General features: G+C 36.9%; 1 protein-coding gene across 3 annotated transcripts in view; it reads right to left on the bottom strand.

Annotated features, from left to right (window-relative positions):
• LOC110453476 (electroneutral sodium bicarbonate exchanger 1-like) overlaps window positions 1-17,980 on the bottom strand; it is a 46,679-nt gene that overhangs the window by 595 nt on the left and 28,104 nt on the right. For all 3 annotated transcript variants that reach the window (XM_021502428.1, XM_021502429.1, XM_021502430.1), the window contains exons 4-22: window positions 17,503-17,523; window positions 15,599-15,728; window positions 14,964-15,124; window positions 14,315-14,533; window positions 13,808-13,923; window positions 13,049-13,294; window positions 12,323-12,469; window positions 11,721-11,860; window positions 10,526-10,700; window positions 9,426-9,559; window positions 7,096-7,633; window positions 6,310-6,423; window positions 5,653-5,817; window positions 4,061-4,239; window positions 3,338-3,410; window positions 2,866-2,934; window positions 1,515-1,691; window positions 1,136-1,261; window positions 711-862 (exon numbers count right to left, since the gene is read on the bottom strand). In XM_021502428.1, coding sequence (XP_021358103.1) covers window positions 711-862; window positions 1,136-1,261; window positions 1,515-1,691; window positions 2,866-2,934; window positions 3,338-3,410; window positions 4,061-4,239; window positions 5,653-5,817; window positions 6,310-6,423; window positions 7,096-7,633; window positions 9,426-9,559; window positions 10,526-10,700; window positions 11,721-11,860; window positions 12,323-12,469; window positions 13,049-13,294; window positions 13,808-13,923; window positions 14,315-14,533; window positions 14,964-15,124; window positions 15,599-15,728; window positions 17,503-17,523 — 3,082 coding nt within the window. The remainder of the gene's footprint in view (window positions 1-710; window positions 863-1,135; window positions 1,262-1,514; window positions 1,692-2,865; window positions 2,935-3,337; window positions 3,411-4,060; window positions 4,240-5,652; window positions 5,818-6,309; window positions 6,424-7,095; window positions 7,634-9,425; window positions 9,560-10,525; window positions 10,701-11,720; window positions 11,861-12,322; window positions 12,470-13,048; window positions 13,295-13,807; window positions 13,924-14,314; window positions 14,534-14,963; window positions 15,125-15,598; window positions 15,729-17,502; window positions 17,524-17,980) is intronic.

Raw genomic sequence — 17,980 nt, 5'->3', positions numbered from 1 at the left:
TGACAGGGTATACTTACATTTTGATATGAAATCATTTTAAAGATTTTTTTCTTAATCATATCACAAAAAATCAAGGTGAATATCTACATTTAACAAATGTTTTCTCTGATCATATTCCTGTATCAATACCCCCATTAAAATGTATTGTTTTATATAAGACGTCACAAAATGGCGAAGTTATGTCGTTTGTCTGGAATACTTTTTATGCAATAATCAAGAAGACCATGGACGATGATAGCAAAACAAATGACATTATTAAAGCAAAATGTTAGACGTAATATATGAAATGAAGTTAATGTCGGGAAAACTAGGTCAGCATAGATAGCTCAACTGCGATTTAATTTAACAGCATAGGTTCATGTTGTATTCAGAAATTCAAAGTTTTTAGCAAGTGTATGACGGAATGTATAATGAAAACTTGTACGGAACAAAATAATTAATCGCCTCAACGGGATAATGACAAGCATGCTCAGAGATCTGTCCTTAGGATCTGCGATAAGCGTAGAGCTTAAAGCTTAAACATGATCTGGATTTGGATAAAGGCTAAACACGAACTCTAATATACACACGCACGTGACAAATCTCAGTTAACAAAGCATTGAGATATTAAAAAAAATCAAACTTTAGAATTATGATAAATCTCTTTCATGATCACAGGACTAAGATCGGTGAACAAGGATCATGGTACATGTATAAGCATGTGTACTTACATCCCTATGTCTTCGTTGTCCTGTCGACACGAGTCACGTCGGACTTGTAACCAGATTGACGTTTTGCTCATTTCCTCGGAGATGTTTACACGTTCATCAAAGTTTCCTTTAGATTCCTTTTTTTCATACTCTTCTTCTAGTAAACCTTCAGTCTAAAAAAAAGTATTACGTCATCAAACGTTTGTCCGTAAATATGACGATTATAACAAGGAACACATGAAGCCAAATTCCATATCTACTTTTACATATGTAAGACAATGCCACCAAATCAAGCGACCAAGCTATATATATATATATTGTGTTTTTTTCGATACCTCATCTAATTTTCAAATGTGCACAAACTAAAACTAGCAATTGTTTTTAGTGAAAAGTGGAATTTGTTTGAAAGCGGTGTTTTAAGTATATTCATCCATATCGAAACTCACCTCACTTTTACCCTTGTCTTCCTTTGCCCGAGCTTTGTCCTCGGGCATGATATCGTCCAGCCATTTCAGCTCATGCTGGGTAAAGACTTTTTCCATGGCCAACCGCACAAAACATGTACCGGCAACCTACAACAAGAAACACAAATTCATTCATCAGGAATACTTTACATGACAAATACAGGAACCGGTTCCGAAATTTCGTGGTTAGCATAACTAGTACATAAATGCACTAGAGGTATGTTCACTAAATCCCATCGAATCATTATAAATTATGTTTCATTTCTGTTGTACCAATTTAATACACATTCCAAGTAATAAATAAAAAACATGTTACATCCCGATAAAGTGTAAAACAATGATAACTTAAAAAAACACTCACCATAATAGGGAACACAATTGAAATCGACTTGACCTGCTTGATGACCCACAGAATAGACAAGCAGATGATTTGGATGAAGGTAAACAGGTGAACACGCTTGATCCTCACGTGCCGAAGATACAAACGGTCGGGTTGATATTTTGAAGGCATGAATATGATTGCTAACCTGTCCACGAACTGAAAAATACGGTCATGAAATTATAATAAATTAATTATTCATTCATTCATTGAAAAGTTTTAACAAAATATAATATCCATTTCCCGTGGTGCAATTGTGTGTTTGATATGAAGATTTGAATGTACAAGAACCATAAACTAGGTATATATGATTATTTTTCCAAAACTCTGATGAGTGTTACAGAGAGTGTAATTGAAACTGACAAAGGATATGGTGTATCTTTTGTATATAACATCAAACTATACAACTTTCTGCATCGAATAATTATGCCAGGGCTTATAACAAAACCAGCCAGTACATTTAATCATTGGTATGTGTTTCGTTTACCTTCAGGAATATATACAAAACAATATAAACAACAGATTTTTTTTTGTGAACCAGAACAATACATCTCCCATATTAACCACTAGCAGGTGAGGAAAGTGTGCTGTAGATAAACATCGGTATTGTATCAATATAGTTTTACGGTTCAAAACTTGAATTCCCGACAACATGTTGCGTTACTAAAAATATACCATGCTCTTGAATATTGTCACAAATTTGACGTTTAACATAACAAGTGAAGATTACAGCAATCTATGCGCCGTACAAGTCACACATTTCTTAGGTGTCGTCGGTTATTATCAGGGTTCAATATTCAACGGTTTAAAAACGACACCTTGGATAACATTTCCCTGAGACGATTGTCCTTATTTGAGATGTTTTTCCCTATAAAACAAGGTAATAATGGCCTAGTTAAAGTTAATTTTCCTCATTCCGTAAATGTTGCAGGTATACCTTAGATTTCGTCAAGGTAAACAAATCAAACGGTTAAATAGTAACAGCTCGGACGAGATACTATGGAAGGAGAACAAGCAAAAGAACAAAAAAAGTTTCTACTCCTTTATCCAATGCGTGTTTGGGGTGTTATAAACATAGCAACGTTACACAGGGCGATTCATGTCCTCGGTCGTATTATGTTGTCTAGATAAAGTTCATCCTTCTATTAACTACCATCGAGTATGCAGATAGGCTCAGACGCCATTGCTCTCAAAATAGATTACAATCTTGGTATATCAACATGTTTTGGTTCAGAAAGACATTCAGTTATTCGGAGACTAAGACATGTAAAAGCATACTAAATACTTTATTATGACCAATATGTTAGAGTACGATTTGGTAGTTTGTACCCACCTGCATTCCCCGGAGGGCAGCCACTCCCATGTACAAGAACACTCCGTACAGCACAGGCATAGGAATCACCTGTATAAACAATAGATGTATAGTGATGTATCTCGTGCACTGGAACACACATGGGTGTCACTACAAGAGGGAGCGTTAACTTTAATGTGTACTTCTTGATAAACCATTCACTGTCAGACACTTACTTCGTGTTTTTGTTATATACAACGCTGTTACCATAAACAATGTTTTTACCCATGAAAACCTAAAAATCGTAATTTTCTTTGCATTGTATATGCGTAAGCTATTCTAACAGGATCGTTTAGTTGTTCATCAAGGCAAAGACATGGCTAATTACATGGTACCAACTGCTTTCAAATTGGCTAATATCAATAACAGTACACTATCGTATGTACATGTACATTTTGTACCAAAATATAAACAATGACTGATAATGAGACTGATAATCCATCTCTTTACTTACACCCAGGACCTTTGTCAAAAACACAGACAAACCGCTGAGGATTCCAACCATTAGTGCGGTAACACGCTGTTCCCTACAATGAATACCACATTTATATCACTGAGCTGATGAACGCAATGTTTATCTTACCGTTTCCATCTAGGAGTCTACTCAACGGCCATATTGTTATAACAACTAATGTGCAAATTAATGTCATTTGGATACGTCACTTATCGCTTCAAACAATCTGAATAGTGTTTGTTATGACTTTGAATCGATGGTTCACATTTCTATGTTATGAAATTCCTATGCCTGTATTTATGTACTATAAACGTGCTTATTTAAGCACTTTGCACTATAATATAATTGCGCTAATTGACGTATTTTTTTTATTTATTTTTTTTATATTGCAAATAGTGCAGATGATATGTATATTCAATAAACTTAATAGCAATTATTTGCGTTGACTAACATAAGTTGGCTTACATTATATGTTTCCAGAAAATACAAGTGTAGTATCCGTGACATTTCAAACTAGCATGTACATGTCATAAGCAACAGCATTTCATACCGGTATGACAACAAAACATTTTCTATGCATGTGCCTACGTGTTGTTTTTAAGAACTAGAAACTTGGCAAGTAAAATGTTTTATTGTAATTAATGAAGTTTAATAATGTTTTCACGAAATTGTGGTTCATTGCAAAAAGGAAGACACGTAGAGGACAGATGTAAAAACACTTACCGGACGCCAAGGAAGGTAGGTTTTTCGCCAGGGGCAGTGCACTCCGACTCCTTTTTAAGACTCATGACATGAGCCAAGGCAGAGACGGTGGCGGCTACATACCAGGGCAGACCAAGGAAGGAGCAGGCGATAATGCATATGGCAACCACCATCATATCTAAATGGTAACCACTGCCTTTCTGCAATACATGAAAGAGGTATAAAGTTATACATAAGAGGACATATTAATTGTGGAATAAAACCTCAAACAAGGAATAAAATATTCATCTATTAACTAACTCATTTTACAAAATTAGGGTTAACTGTTCCACTGATCTTTGTTTTCGGTAACAGAAAAGGAAAAATGCACGACCAGACTGGGGTTCGAACCCGGGACCTTCCTAACTCTAGACGGACGCTCAACCAATTGAACTTTCTGGACGCCGACGATCGACCCAGTCCAGTTCCGCTACACATGTACAGCAGAGCGATACTACAACAATCTGAAGTCCAATGATCGAATTCCAGTCGAACCCACTTACGTTTTGTACTCAGAACACTCTTGTTGGATATATTTTGTTTACTTCCCATTTATGATCTGTTTCATAAAATTCCCATATAAAGTTATTGCCATGCAGGGAAAAAGCAGTTTCCAATAGGTAATTACAGCTATTGGGATTCTTAAACTCCGTTTAACACGGATTAAATCAAGTTGTTACAATATACCACCATTATTTTTCAACACCTCCAGGTGCATTTTTTTTCTAGGAAAATATTAATATCATCTTTCCCCACCTTAAGGGTAAGACAGAATAAAACCCAACCCTAGGGACAAGCATTCTCTGTTTTACTACTAAATTAAAGGAATATCGTTTTTCTTCTACATATAATAAAAATGCAAACGTTTATTTCATACTTTCCAGCAGATCAGAGTTATCTTCTTAGATCTGTTGTTGTTGACGTGACGCCAATGTATTGTTGACGTGACGCCAATGTATTGGTGAGAGTTACGTCATTCAATTGTTATAAAAAGGGAATCCCACGTCTTTATCATAAAGTAAATTTATATTTCTAGACCAGAAGTTTGGATATCTCTGTCTGATAAGGGTGCAAAACATGTCTTTACCTTTCATAGGACAGACAGCTCACAAGTGCTTTCGGTCTTGAAACAGCACAATTGCGTCATCAGTTTATAAAACGTAACCATGGTAATGTCATCATTTTATTCACGCATTTCATGTACCCTTGATGATGGTGTCGTGCATAGTATTCACCATTACAAATGATTAAACTGTAGGAAAGTGTGTGCGTGTGTTTTACAATTTATCTTGTGTGATGAAGACAGAGAAATATCAACACCCGGAATAAAATGTCGTTGTCTGCTTCACAATTGGGCGATGAATTTTATTATTCTTTAACCAAGAAAGAAAGGGTTGTAACACAGGAAACTTCATAAGCAGACACTATCGATAGACACCACTAGAATGTTCAAGTGCTAACCAGAATTGCTCTTCGGTTCTGCTAACTGATGACATAGTTTTTACAAACTATCGGTACATTTGATCAAAATATGGTTTTGTAAGCGAACTGATATAAATGTATTCTTGTCTTACCTTGAGTTTGTTCTCCTTCCTGTTGACGATGACAGCTGTGATCTGTTGGTCCATGAACACAAGGATTACCGCCAACGCAGCGGGAACACAAGCTGCTATTGCCAACCACCAGGGGTTGTCAGGGTGGATCGGGTTGATTAACCATCCGCGGCCAGGTTTACTCGTCTGTAATTCACATTCAAATGAAATATTTATATCTGGTTTTCCTTGATCAATCGTGTTTCTCAACAGCTTTGCATTAATTTTAATTTGAAGATATAACTGATATACAGAAAAGATTTGTAAATAAATCACTCACTCTTAAGAAAACACAGTACTCGGATAACCTTGTAATAGTCCGAGTACCGCAATACTTATTCAGACAGATTGCTTTGGCAACTCTATAATTAATACTTAAGTCTTAAATACTTGATAATTAAAAAATAAAAATCAGCAATATTTTCAGAATGTAAATATGCCTCAGATGTATTTGTGCATAAGTCTGTATGCTTTAAAGATTGCTGTTTTTAACTCCGGTTTCAATTTCATTTTTTCTATTTAAACCTCTCATTACCAAACCGTTTAAATGTTGTAACCCAGCAAATGCAGCAACTAAATTATATTTTCCTGAAAAGTAAAACACTCGTATTTTAGGATATACTCATCAACATTACTTACAGTGAATTCGGTAGGTACATTAAGTTTTGGCGTTGGTACACCGATCAACATGTCTATGCCAACCATGACGATGATGGATATGAGGACGGCGAAGTCACTTAGAAGTTGACGTACCTGTACAGGTGATAGAAATAAAGCTACGCTTAAACTGGCATAGGGGTCGCAGTGGAAAGTACATCATTACGTATAGTGTACGGAACGGATCGAAATTGGCCAAGAACATTATCTGTATATCATTTAAAATAACAAAAGTATTGAATAATTTATGTAAATAATGTTGTGCACATTCTGTCATATTACAACGACTGAGATGTTAAAATCATAATTTTACGTTGTATAAACATACAGGTCATGGGTTACAATGCATACGTCATTGCATAAAAGCATGACTCACACGACTTTAGCAAGTATGCAATTGCATATTGCTGTTCCTCTTCAAATAATATTATATATTATAAAACGCTTTAATAATAACGATCTTATTAGGACAGTATTGCCTATCTTATGTCGTTTAGGAATGACAGCATATTTTAGAATGTAAATAATAAAGATAAAGTGCTGATAAAACAGTTTCGGCCTTAGCTCTCTTCTTCATGTGACATAAGGGTCGTGAGGGGGTAAAATCCAGTACAAAGAAATAGAAATCTGAATAGACGTTATGTAGGTACATAACGATCTGATGTTGAAATTTGCATCATTAAAATGCGGAAACTTTTGCTCAATAACACGTTTATTGAATGTAATGAAATTTGTTGTAGTTAAATAGTTACAACGTTTAGCACTTACAGCAGAAGGGAAAAATTGGCCGGTCTTCATGCCAGTGAGCGTGGAAGCGATGACGTAGGTGCCGAGGAAGAGGAGAATAGAGAGGAAGAATACATTGGGTTTGAACTCAGCATGCTCCTCGCATCCCTCCCCTGCCAATGTCCCGTTGTACATCTCGCACGAGGAAGTGCTGAAGTTGCGCCAATCTACTACCATATTGCTGGAGTTCTCTGCCCCTTGAGAGTACACGTTATATCCACTGTATGTGGCGTTGAAGTTGGTTCCGTTGATGAGTGTTTCGTTGAAAATTGGGTTCAAGCAGTCGCACACGTCGCTATAGTGATGCGGGTTCAGAGGATACTTCTTGATAATGCCGAGTTCCTTCTTGAAGGCTTCATAGATGAAGATGATAGCAATGAGGCAGGCGAAGCTTTCCTCTGTGAACCGCGTGATGTATCTGACTAGAGCGCTTAGGTCAAAGGCCACGATTATTATACAATATCCCGCCGTCCAGAGACCTACCCAACATCGGAAAGGCATGTAGACAAGGCCCTGATCCCTAAAATGACATAAATACCACTGTCAAATCTGTCTACATAAATCTGTCTGAATAATACAGAAGCCTCAATGATGATTAGCTCTCATCTGGTTTTACATATAATTGTTTAAATACAAACTGTATATCTCTGTATTAACCTATCATACAACGACATTCGCCAAACTAACAACATACACATAATTCACAGGTTCCTATTTCTTGATTCCGTAATTACATGGTACATATTATACGGTAACACATAAATAAGAACATATCACTTTAAGTATGTTTCAGTTTTGCATTTTTTGTTAGCTTTAAGTCCTTACATTTTGACTGCCAATACTGATTCATAAATGCTATCCAATATGTATCATCCTCGATATCCAGGGGTTGCGTTCACTTTCGATCTCTACACCCCTGGAATATGTCATAGCAAAATTGAAGGCACGAAGATAGCTGTTTGATTGGTCTCAGGTAAAAAGAACCTGACCAATCACTAGGCTGGTACCTGTCCTTTGAAGATTGCAAAGGAGAGACGCCCGACTTAAAAGCCTGTATATTTTTACCGTTACGTGACCGCGAGATTCTTTTTATGCACATCAAAGGATCGAACTAGTGTTTTTGTCTCATCAACAAGGTGGCGCACACCGAACCGTCAATTGCTATGACAAAATCCAGGGGTGCAGAGAGCGAAAGTGAGCGTAACCCCTGGATATCGAGGATGCTATGTATTAGCTCCGAGACTCATAAATACAGTATAGACATGTTCATGAATCGAAGATTTATAATACACTCTAGTCAATTTCTGTAAGCTCTGACAGTCAAAATATTCTTTGGACAATTATTGTTAACTCAGACACCCACAGTACACTCTAGTCATGTATCGGTAATTCAGACACCCACAGTACACTCTAGTCATGTATCGGTAATTCAGACACTCATAGTACTCTCAAGTCAATTATTGTTAGCTCAGTAATTCAAAGTACACTCTAGTCAATCATTGGTAGCGAAGCCATCCATAGTACACTCTAGTAAGTTATTGTTAGCTCAGAGACTCAAAGTACACTCTAGTTAATCATTGGTAGCTCAGAGACTCAAAGTACACTCTAGTTAATCATTGGTAGTTCAGAGACTCAACGTACACTCTAGTTAATCATTGGTAGCTCAGACACTACAAATATACTCAAGGCGGGTATTGTGAACTCTTATACTTACAGTACACTCTAGTCATTTATCGATAGCTCAGAGACTCCGTGAGCACTTTAGTCACTTATTATTAGCTCAGATATTATCGGTACACTTAAGTCAATTATTGTTAGCCAAGAGACTCAAAGTACACTCTACACAACTATCGTTAGCACAGACACTCACACTACAAAACAATTAATATTAAACATTCTGTAATCACCAATCTCTCGTTGGAGAACCTCTATATACACGAAAGTATGTTTTTGTTAGCTCCACGACTGATATATACACGATAAATCATAATACTCATCACTAATTTAATTTCCCCTATACACTTATCAAATTCAATCGTAATACAATTCGCTTTACTTTGGCGTTCATGTCACCTTCGAAATATTGTTTGACGTTATGGCAGTTTCCTACATAGAAAATATTACTTTATACAATTTACATATCTTTACCACTGTTACACGTTTTTCCTCATGGTTTACATTTTTGATAAATTATCTTTTTGAAAAAATCGTCATCCTTGTGACGTCACAATATCATGCTACGTCATAATACATTGCAGCATCCTACATCGAATTTATTTGGGTTGACGTTGCCTCGTGTGAACGATACTTACTTACAAACGTTGAAGAGGATCATTTCTAGCACCAACATTGGTCCTGTACTGCCCAGGATATTAAGGGGCTGACCCGCAAATAAGGCAAACAAGATACCGCACAGGGACGCCGTCAGGATACATTCCATTGTGCCCTTGATGGATATATTTCATTTATCAAAACGAGTATACAAAAGTTATATGCATATGTGAGTTTACGGTTTCCCCATTTAATATCAATTGCATTTCACTCGTGTCGAAGAATTACCGATATTTTACACAGATGTATCGCACTCACAAATTGTTCTGCTATACCTATGAGATACAGTCAAACCTCTGTAAATCGAACTTCGAAGATTCGAATTTCCCGATGTGTCGAACTTACTGCAAAGTCCGGATTTTTTTCCTCTATTATAACACTACTAATATTTTATTCATGAATCGAACACTTATGAATCGAATTTCCTGCTGTTTCAAAGTATAAGTAAGGCCAATTCGTTATGAAATCCGTCGCAATTACCACTAAGACATCGAAGTCACAAATGTACCTGTACGAAATCAATGAAATGTCCCGCGGTCATTTTAACACCCTCACGCTCATGTTTCGGTCTCCAGTGAAAAGTACTGGTGACCATATTGACACAACCCGGTATTCATTATTTTCAGGTAATAAACTGACACCGACTAATTCAGTATTGTTTATTTAAAACAGCATACCAACATTTATAAATGGTATTTAAATGGCATAAATGGCAGTTTTGTGTTCCATTATTTTAGTGACAGCCAATTTTATTTGTGTGAGCCATTCCTTTCCTTTATAAAGTTTCGGCTTTCTTTTTTCATATAAACTTATTTCTCTCCTTTTTTTACTGATTTCGAATGAAAAAAGTAACTGTCCATCTTTGGAGAAGAGAGAAGAAAATATGTTTGGAAGTGAAGGAAAATGGACGGAGACAAAAGACGGGTGACCATATATTTGATATGATTTACTTTGATATACATATGCTTTACTTATAATATGATATGCAGCTGACTTTGGTGTGTAAATTGCAAATGCCTCAGTGGCTTTTTTCCAAAATATCTCAACTGTGAGGGTACTGGTACTTGCAAGGTCTACCTACCATGTACTGCTCCGTGGCCTGTCCGAGGAGACCGCCGAATGTGACGTTAGGGGTGAGGGTGGCAAGGAAAAGGTAGATGACAGAGGCCACACACTGAATATGAAAACAGTCCTTGTAATCGCTCCAGTAGAATGGTATCTTGCGCTTTACATCAGCGATCAGCCCGCCGAATAATCTAATCGGTAAAAAAATGTATCATATCAGATCATTGACCGGTTAAGATAAGCACGTGTCATACCGCAAATCAATCTCGACTTGAACAGCGATACACATGTATCATCTCGCCGTAAAAGCAGATAGTAATCAATTCATCGTTTATATCCTTCTTAAGAAAGATTCTCTGGTACCACCCTGCCATATAATTTCATCGTGAAAATAGATATACAGGTATTAAACCGCCAGGCCAGTCTCACGTTAAAACCCTCGTTGAACAAACGTTATGAACATACTTAAGAACTCTCCTATCACACAGCTATACATACTCGATAAGGCAATGAAAACAAGTTCTGTATTTAATATACATCATTCTTTTCCTTGAATGACTATGAGAAATCTGGGAAATTAAGAAGATATTATCTGACAACTTAGAATTTAAGTTTTAAAGAATCCTTCCAATGTTTCACATTTGGTGAAATCTACGCATCAACCATACTGATCAACTGGACGCAAAAACACATACATTAGCACGATAAACAATCTGACCAAGACAATAAATACAATTGAAAACATAGAACACTAGTCTAGCCCACGCACCATAAACAAACAAAACAAGTATTCGTCAATCAAATGTTACGACCGAAACAACAAGGTTATTGTTCATTCCAAACAACCCCACTATATTGTATACTATTTATATACTATAAAACAATCTGATAGAGGTTGTACATTAGACACATACATGTGATTGCTCCAATCAAATTTAGTAATAGATATAGTATGCCAAAAACGCAAAACACCGAAGAAAGCAGGTAAAACGAATGATAGATATCACCCAATCAAACTATCTTACCCGACACATACAGTGTGATTGGGTCCATCAACCCATTCCATCATCGTATCCAGCCAATTAACATAATTGATAAAATAAATAAAACTTCTGCCATTAACCTATCAATAGAAAACGCTGGTGTTTTTTTCTTTATTCTCTGACTTGTTTTTCTTTTCAGTTCAGTGCTGTTCCAAATCAATCACTCACCTGCCAGATCGCTGGAGGGTGGGATCGCAGTGAGACTCCTCTTCTTCCTCCTCCTGAGGGCCCGCCTTGGGAGCCACTGGGGATCCGTTCGTGGTTGGGACGGAATTAGTTGTCGGTACTTTTGCTACCTTTCTTCCTTCCTATAATGCACACAAATACACGTTAAAATAAAAGGATTTGATTAAGCATGAACATAATTTCACGTTGAGTTTGCGTTGTTGAACTTTTGCTACTTTTCTTCCTTCCTAAAATACACACAAAGTGATAAGATCGTTCAAATAATATGATTTGATCTAGCACTGATCCTTAGATATCGAATTGTACTCAGTTCTGGTCAATCGTTAGGTTATTTATTAGACTCGGGTGTACATTGGTGGGTTTTCTACCTGTGAAGGCTGTTTACTAGACTCAGCTTGAATTTGTATAAGACTCCGCTGTAAATCGGTAGATTTTCTACATGTGATGTCTATTTACTAGACTCAGCTGTACATTGTGGGTTTTCTAACTGTGATGGTTATTTATTAGACTCAGCTGTAGTTTGGTGTGTATTCTACCTGTGATCGTTATTTACTAGACCGAGCTGTAAGTTGTGGGTTTTCTACCTGTGATGGTACACTGTCAGGTGGCTCGATACGAATCTTAGGATCCCACTCTCCGGGTGGCAGAACTGTCCCCTGGTCCAGGAACTCGTCTATCCCGGATAACAGATCCTGTCGGTTCCTGGCTTTGTATGCCACTTCCCGGAATACCTACAGAGGGAATAGGACACATAAGTTAGATCGAGAAAGTAGATTAGTAAGAACGAACAAGGTATGTTTGTCTTTTTTATATTTGTTTATATTGGTCTGTAAGAAGCACGATGAATTGATCAGTGGGAATTATGTTGGTTTGTCACAATCAATTCTCAACATTAACAAAACATATAAATCGTATACCGTTATTAGGAACAAAACAATGTTGATTTTCAAGCCTTCTTTGTCATTTATGAAGTTATTTTGTATTTGAAAATGACATTGTTCCCAAAACTAACAATAGATGCACTGCAATTGTGAAATGTGAATGGGTATTTCGTTTGCATACGCATAATTTCGAAAATCTTACTAAAGGTTAAAGACTGTAGATTTTAAATGTTCTGCATTTTTAAGTACTCAAACATTACATTTAGGATCATCGTATCTTGTCTAATCTGTAACATAACATGGTTCACATGATTTTACACTTTAAAACGCAGGAAATAGTTAATGCATCAGAAATATCTAGATGAAAAGAATATATCAGTTATATTACCCAACACATTATACGTAACATAAGCATCCAGTGTGACTTACCTCGTCAACGAGGATGGTAGATATGGACCGCCCCATCTCAAAGTTTTTGGCGTAGCTTCCAGTGGGACCAAGCAAGATGAAGATGAATCGTGTGGGAATTGGTACTTCCGTCATGTCACCCACGTGACGCCCCTCCGTTAGACGGACAAATGCCGTCACTTGGTACTTGAGGCAGTCCATTTCGCCTATCATGATGTTGGCAGCCTCTGCGCCCTCTGGGATCTTCCTCATGAAGTCCACATTTAACTATGGAAACACGTAACGTTTTAAGTGATTAAAACCAGAAAATAGGGTTTGATTTATATAATTATATACACATGGCTGATATATCATAGGTCTTTACTTTTGCGTGGATATTAACACTGCTTTAATACTTGTTTGTATTGCTCTACAACTCATCACCCGCTGTCCATCCTGACAACCATGTTTGGAACATCCATCCATACTTTTCTCGTGTTTTGTAACATTACTATTATCCTCGCCTGAGTTTGGTAACTTCCCCTTATATTCGCTTGTTTTATATTTAAAATAACATCCCTTTACCTTTAAATGTGCTCAATGTTCCCCTACCCTTTGCTTATCATTGGCAACGCCCACTTATTGTCTTTGATAGTATTACAAGGATCTAAATAATGAGCCAGGTATAAAGCGGCTATATCAATGTGTAATAACTCCTACAGACCACGACATTCTATATAGAGCAAAAGAAAAAATGGGAACGCTGCAGTATCACTTTAATAACCATTTACTGTAACTGACCTTAGTAGAGGAGGCGGAGTCGGGCAGGTCACCCATGTTCTCCATGTTCGGGATACTGTTAGGGTTGCTACGGAGATTTGCGGCCGACCGATGGGGTAAGTGACCTTGGCTGTTTTCTGTTCAACAACATAACTAAGGAATTATATTTACACTATGCATACCAAATATAAATGCTTTACATTTGAGAATATGTTCTGCAAAACGAAGCAAACATATATAAATTAAAGATCCATTTCAACAAAATCTAACTGCTGTAAAGCAAATTGATTCTATCTAATAAGAGGAAAGTTGTATATGACAATTTTTCTTTTTCTTCCGATCAATGACAATGAAGATGCGTTTTTAAATGGAACGAGTTTATGTTAAAAGAAGATAAAATTTTCTTTCATACAGATGTCAATAAAATGTTTAGGAAAATAAATGATGTTCTGTATATAAAAACACAAATTTGAAATACAATAATAAAACAGGATGACACAGGAAACGAGTTGAAAAGACACTGCGTACCTCTACCCTTGACAGAGAACGAACGACCGATTTCCGAGAACGTTCTCTTCATTGAACGCCTCTTGAAGCCGGCTTTGCTAGGATCGTCATCGCCTGGCATTATGCTGCGCCTGCGTTTCTGGTGCTGGTTCCAATGGAAGGACACCATGGCCGTCCTGATTGGGTCTCTCAGACTCTCTTCTAACTGTTTGTTGTTGATCAGCGAGTCCAGGATCATATCTGAAACATTGAGAGTTGTAGGGTGGCTGTGTTATTTTAATGAACCATTTATGGAGGAATTTAACACCGATATAAATGCTGATATACAGAATCAATCAGGATTCTACTTACAATGCTGATATTCGAGAAGCGGATTTCTTTCAGTAGCCCAATATTTTATATCGTTAAAATTTATTTTTTCTTTGACGAGCAATAATTCAAAGGGGGATAACCGTCAAACCGCTGGGTTCCTTAATTGGGGATTTCAACCAATCAAAGTGACGGAAAGATGTTATAAACTGGCTTATTCATACCTCAGTTTAACCAGCAACACTTTCGTATTATGGATATTTTTAAACAGAGGTAACTGGTAGAAAGATCCATAAGAGCTGAAAAAGAAAATGGACGTTGACTACCATTGACATTTTTTTGTAAGTCGTACAAAAGTTACCTGCAATTTGACCGATGTGGTAAGCATCCATTGAAAGCATGACTGCTCCTTGCAGAAGAGAGGACCTCAACTCGAATAGGGAATGAAGGGATAGCGAGGCCACGTGAGGCTTGGACCACCTCGAACCGCCCTCCTCTACATCCTCTTCGTATTTCACCCATCTAGAGACAGATAGACAGACAAATAGGGCTTACGGACGGGTAGAGTCTCAACATGTTAAAACAAACTTACAAAGAGAAAGGAAATAGGAAGTGTTATTTTATCAAAACAGTCTACTTTCCCATTTATGTTGTTTTATTTCGTGTGATGCAATACTGAACTTATTTGAACATGCATAACGACCATTCAAGACAATGAGGACAAGAAAGGACAAAAAGTAGGACGTAGTAAAACGGAGTGGAAATACAGATATTGGAAGCGACAAAAATTAAAACAAACAAAAATCAGTATTGCATATCGATATTATTATTCATGTCAAACTATTGTGGATTCTGAAACAGTTTCCAATGGTTTTAATTCAGCGCAACAACGTTATTCGTTTCGGTTTTTTTTTCTCCTTCCAAGATCATAGCAAAAATAAAATCTTCACGAACATTAGTATGCAGTATGTTTCTGGGGATTTGTGTGTTACATACCTCGCTGCCTCTCTCCACTGGTACTCGATACCGATTCGCTGCAGTGTGTCTAGCTGACAGAAAATGTTGTGAGTTTCCTCGTCAATCTCTCCGATCAAATGCTGAATCTTTTCACTCGGGGACATAGACGCTGTCAACATGTGAGCGGAGTATACATTACAGCACATATAGTGGTGTCAACAGTGAATTCAACTTTAGAGAACCCCCAAATGTGTCAACTTGTCCGTACACAACCTTTAATGGTGTCAACAGTGAATACAACTTTACAGAGCCTCCAAATGTGTCAACTTGTCTGTACACAATCTGTAATGGTGTCAATATGTCAGTATATACAACTTTACAGAACACCAAATGTGTCAACTTGACAGTACACAACCTTTAACGGTGTCGATTTGTCAGTAAATACAATTTTACAGAACTTACAAATGTGTCAACTTGTCTGTACACAACCTTTAACGGTGTCAATTTGTCAGTAAATACAATTTTACAGAGCCTCCAAATGTGTCAACTTGTCTGTACACAACCTTTCAGTGTGTCAACTTGTCTGTACATAACCTTAAATGGTGTCTTTGTTTCAGTGGAGACACCATTAAAACACCTCTAAACGTCTCAACTTGTCTGTACAGAACCTTGAGCGGCGTCAACTTGTCAGTCGGGTACATAGTACAATAACTGTAGTGCTGTCAACCTGTAGGGGATAAGATGTTCCGGGACATTGAGTTGTTCCAACCTGTCAGTGGCTCTCATTTTGAAAATTTGCTTAATGTGGTATATGGATGAATCTTTCAAATAAAGCGGATATATTTACAAACATTTGACTGGACATCATTTATAGTATTTCAATTCCTGTAGGTTTAGAACAGGAATATTTATCCATTTTTGTCAATTACAAACATAGGTTATTGTTGTTGTCTATTAGAGTTAGTGTTGTGCGGATGTTAGTCAGTCACCCACGTTACTATTAGTTACGGTTGTTGTATGATTGTATTCCGGCTTTGCATATTGCAGAGTTATCTTCTCTTGTGAGCAGGTATTAATTGTTACGTCATTTGTACAAGTGAGAAAATTACGTCGTTTTCTCAAAAATTGATGACGTTACTCTCACAAACATATGACGTAACAATCAATACCTGCTCATAAGAGAAGATAACTCTGCAATACGCAAAGCCGGAAAAGCACACTGATATGATTCGACATACTTGAAGTGCATTTTTCTATTCTGACCTTCTACAACACGAACCTTACTAATTAACTTCAAAATTATCATCATAAAGTAAGAAGCGTTATGGAAGTGTGTTTTTTGCATTGGAAATAATTCTGCTTTTGAGTTTTAAAATTTAGTTTAAAATTATGTTAATGCATTCACTACGCAAACGGAATTATGCATGCTCGAGGGAACCAGAAATTTGGGATATCATGAAACCGATATTTTGAAGCACAAGTTCTAAAAGGTATCTCCTCTTGCAACCCAAGTCTCAGAATCGATAACAAAAAAGAAAAACTCAGTGAAGTCCTGTCGTGCATTGTGATGACATTCGGTATCAAAGTGTGTTAGTGTGTACTAAAAGGTATACAAAGAAGCATGTTTGCACCAGAAACAAATAAACACAAGTACGCCACTTTTGAATTACACATAAACGCCTTGTACCACAATTACATACACGTTTACCACAAATACATCACCTGGGCTATAAATATACTCCCCTTGTACCGTAATGTTATAAGGCCCTCCCCCATTCGTACCACTTTATCACAAACGCTTCCTGGTACCGCAAATACACCATGTCTACCGGTACCTTTCCAACCATAAACAGCCACCCTACACCTTACACTCTTGTACTACATATTTCATTCAACAAAAATAAGGACACGTGCCCTCACCACATGGCATGCCACACACTTACCGATATAGTTTTCTACAGCGGCTATAGATATGAAGGGAAGACAGATTTAACGTTTAATAGGGAGAAACAGAAACACAGTTTTGAAGAGCCGAGTTGAACGATTTTCATCGCAAAGAAACCATATCCTGTATAAAATGAAATGCTCGTTGTGTAAAACACATTCATGGTTTTCATGGTATATATTAAACCACGAAAATAAATACAACGAATTAGAATTATATATATATATTTATATATATATAAACGATCATACGTAGACATGATCTAAATGGCTTCAAACCACGAAGGAAAGAACCCCCGAACATTCCATGTTATACAGTACATGTTAAGAGATACACACTGACATTGGTAGAATGCCACTGTATGTTTGTTTTTGCAGCTAGATATTTGGACCGTTTATTTAATAGTTATATCAATAAGCACAACGATAAAGACGTAGATGTACTGTTTAGTTCAATTTGTTGCACAATGTGTGATC

This window comes from Mizuhopecten yessoensis, unplaced genomic scaffold, assembly GCF_002113885.1.
Source record: "Mizuhopecten yessoensis strain PY_sf001 unplaced genomic scaffold, ASM211388v2 scaffold7333, whole genome shotgun sequence".
In the NCBI taxonomy this organism is placed as follows: domain Eukaryota; kingdom Metazoa; phylum Mollusca; class Bivalvia; order Pectinida; family Pectinidae; genus Mizuhopecten; species Mizuhopecten yessoensis.
This window is presented reverse-complemented; position numbering and strand designations above follow the sequence as displayed.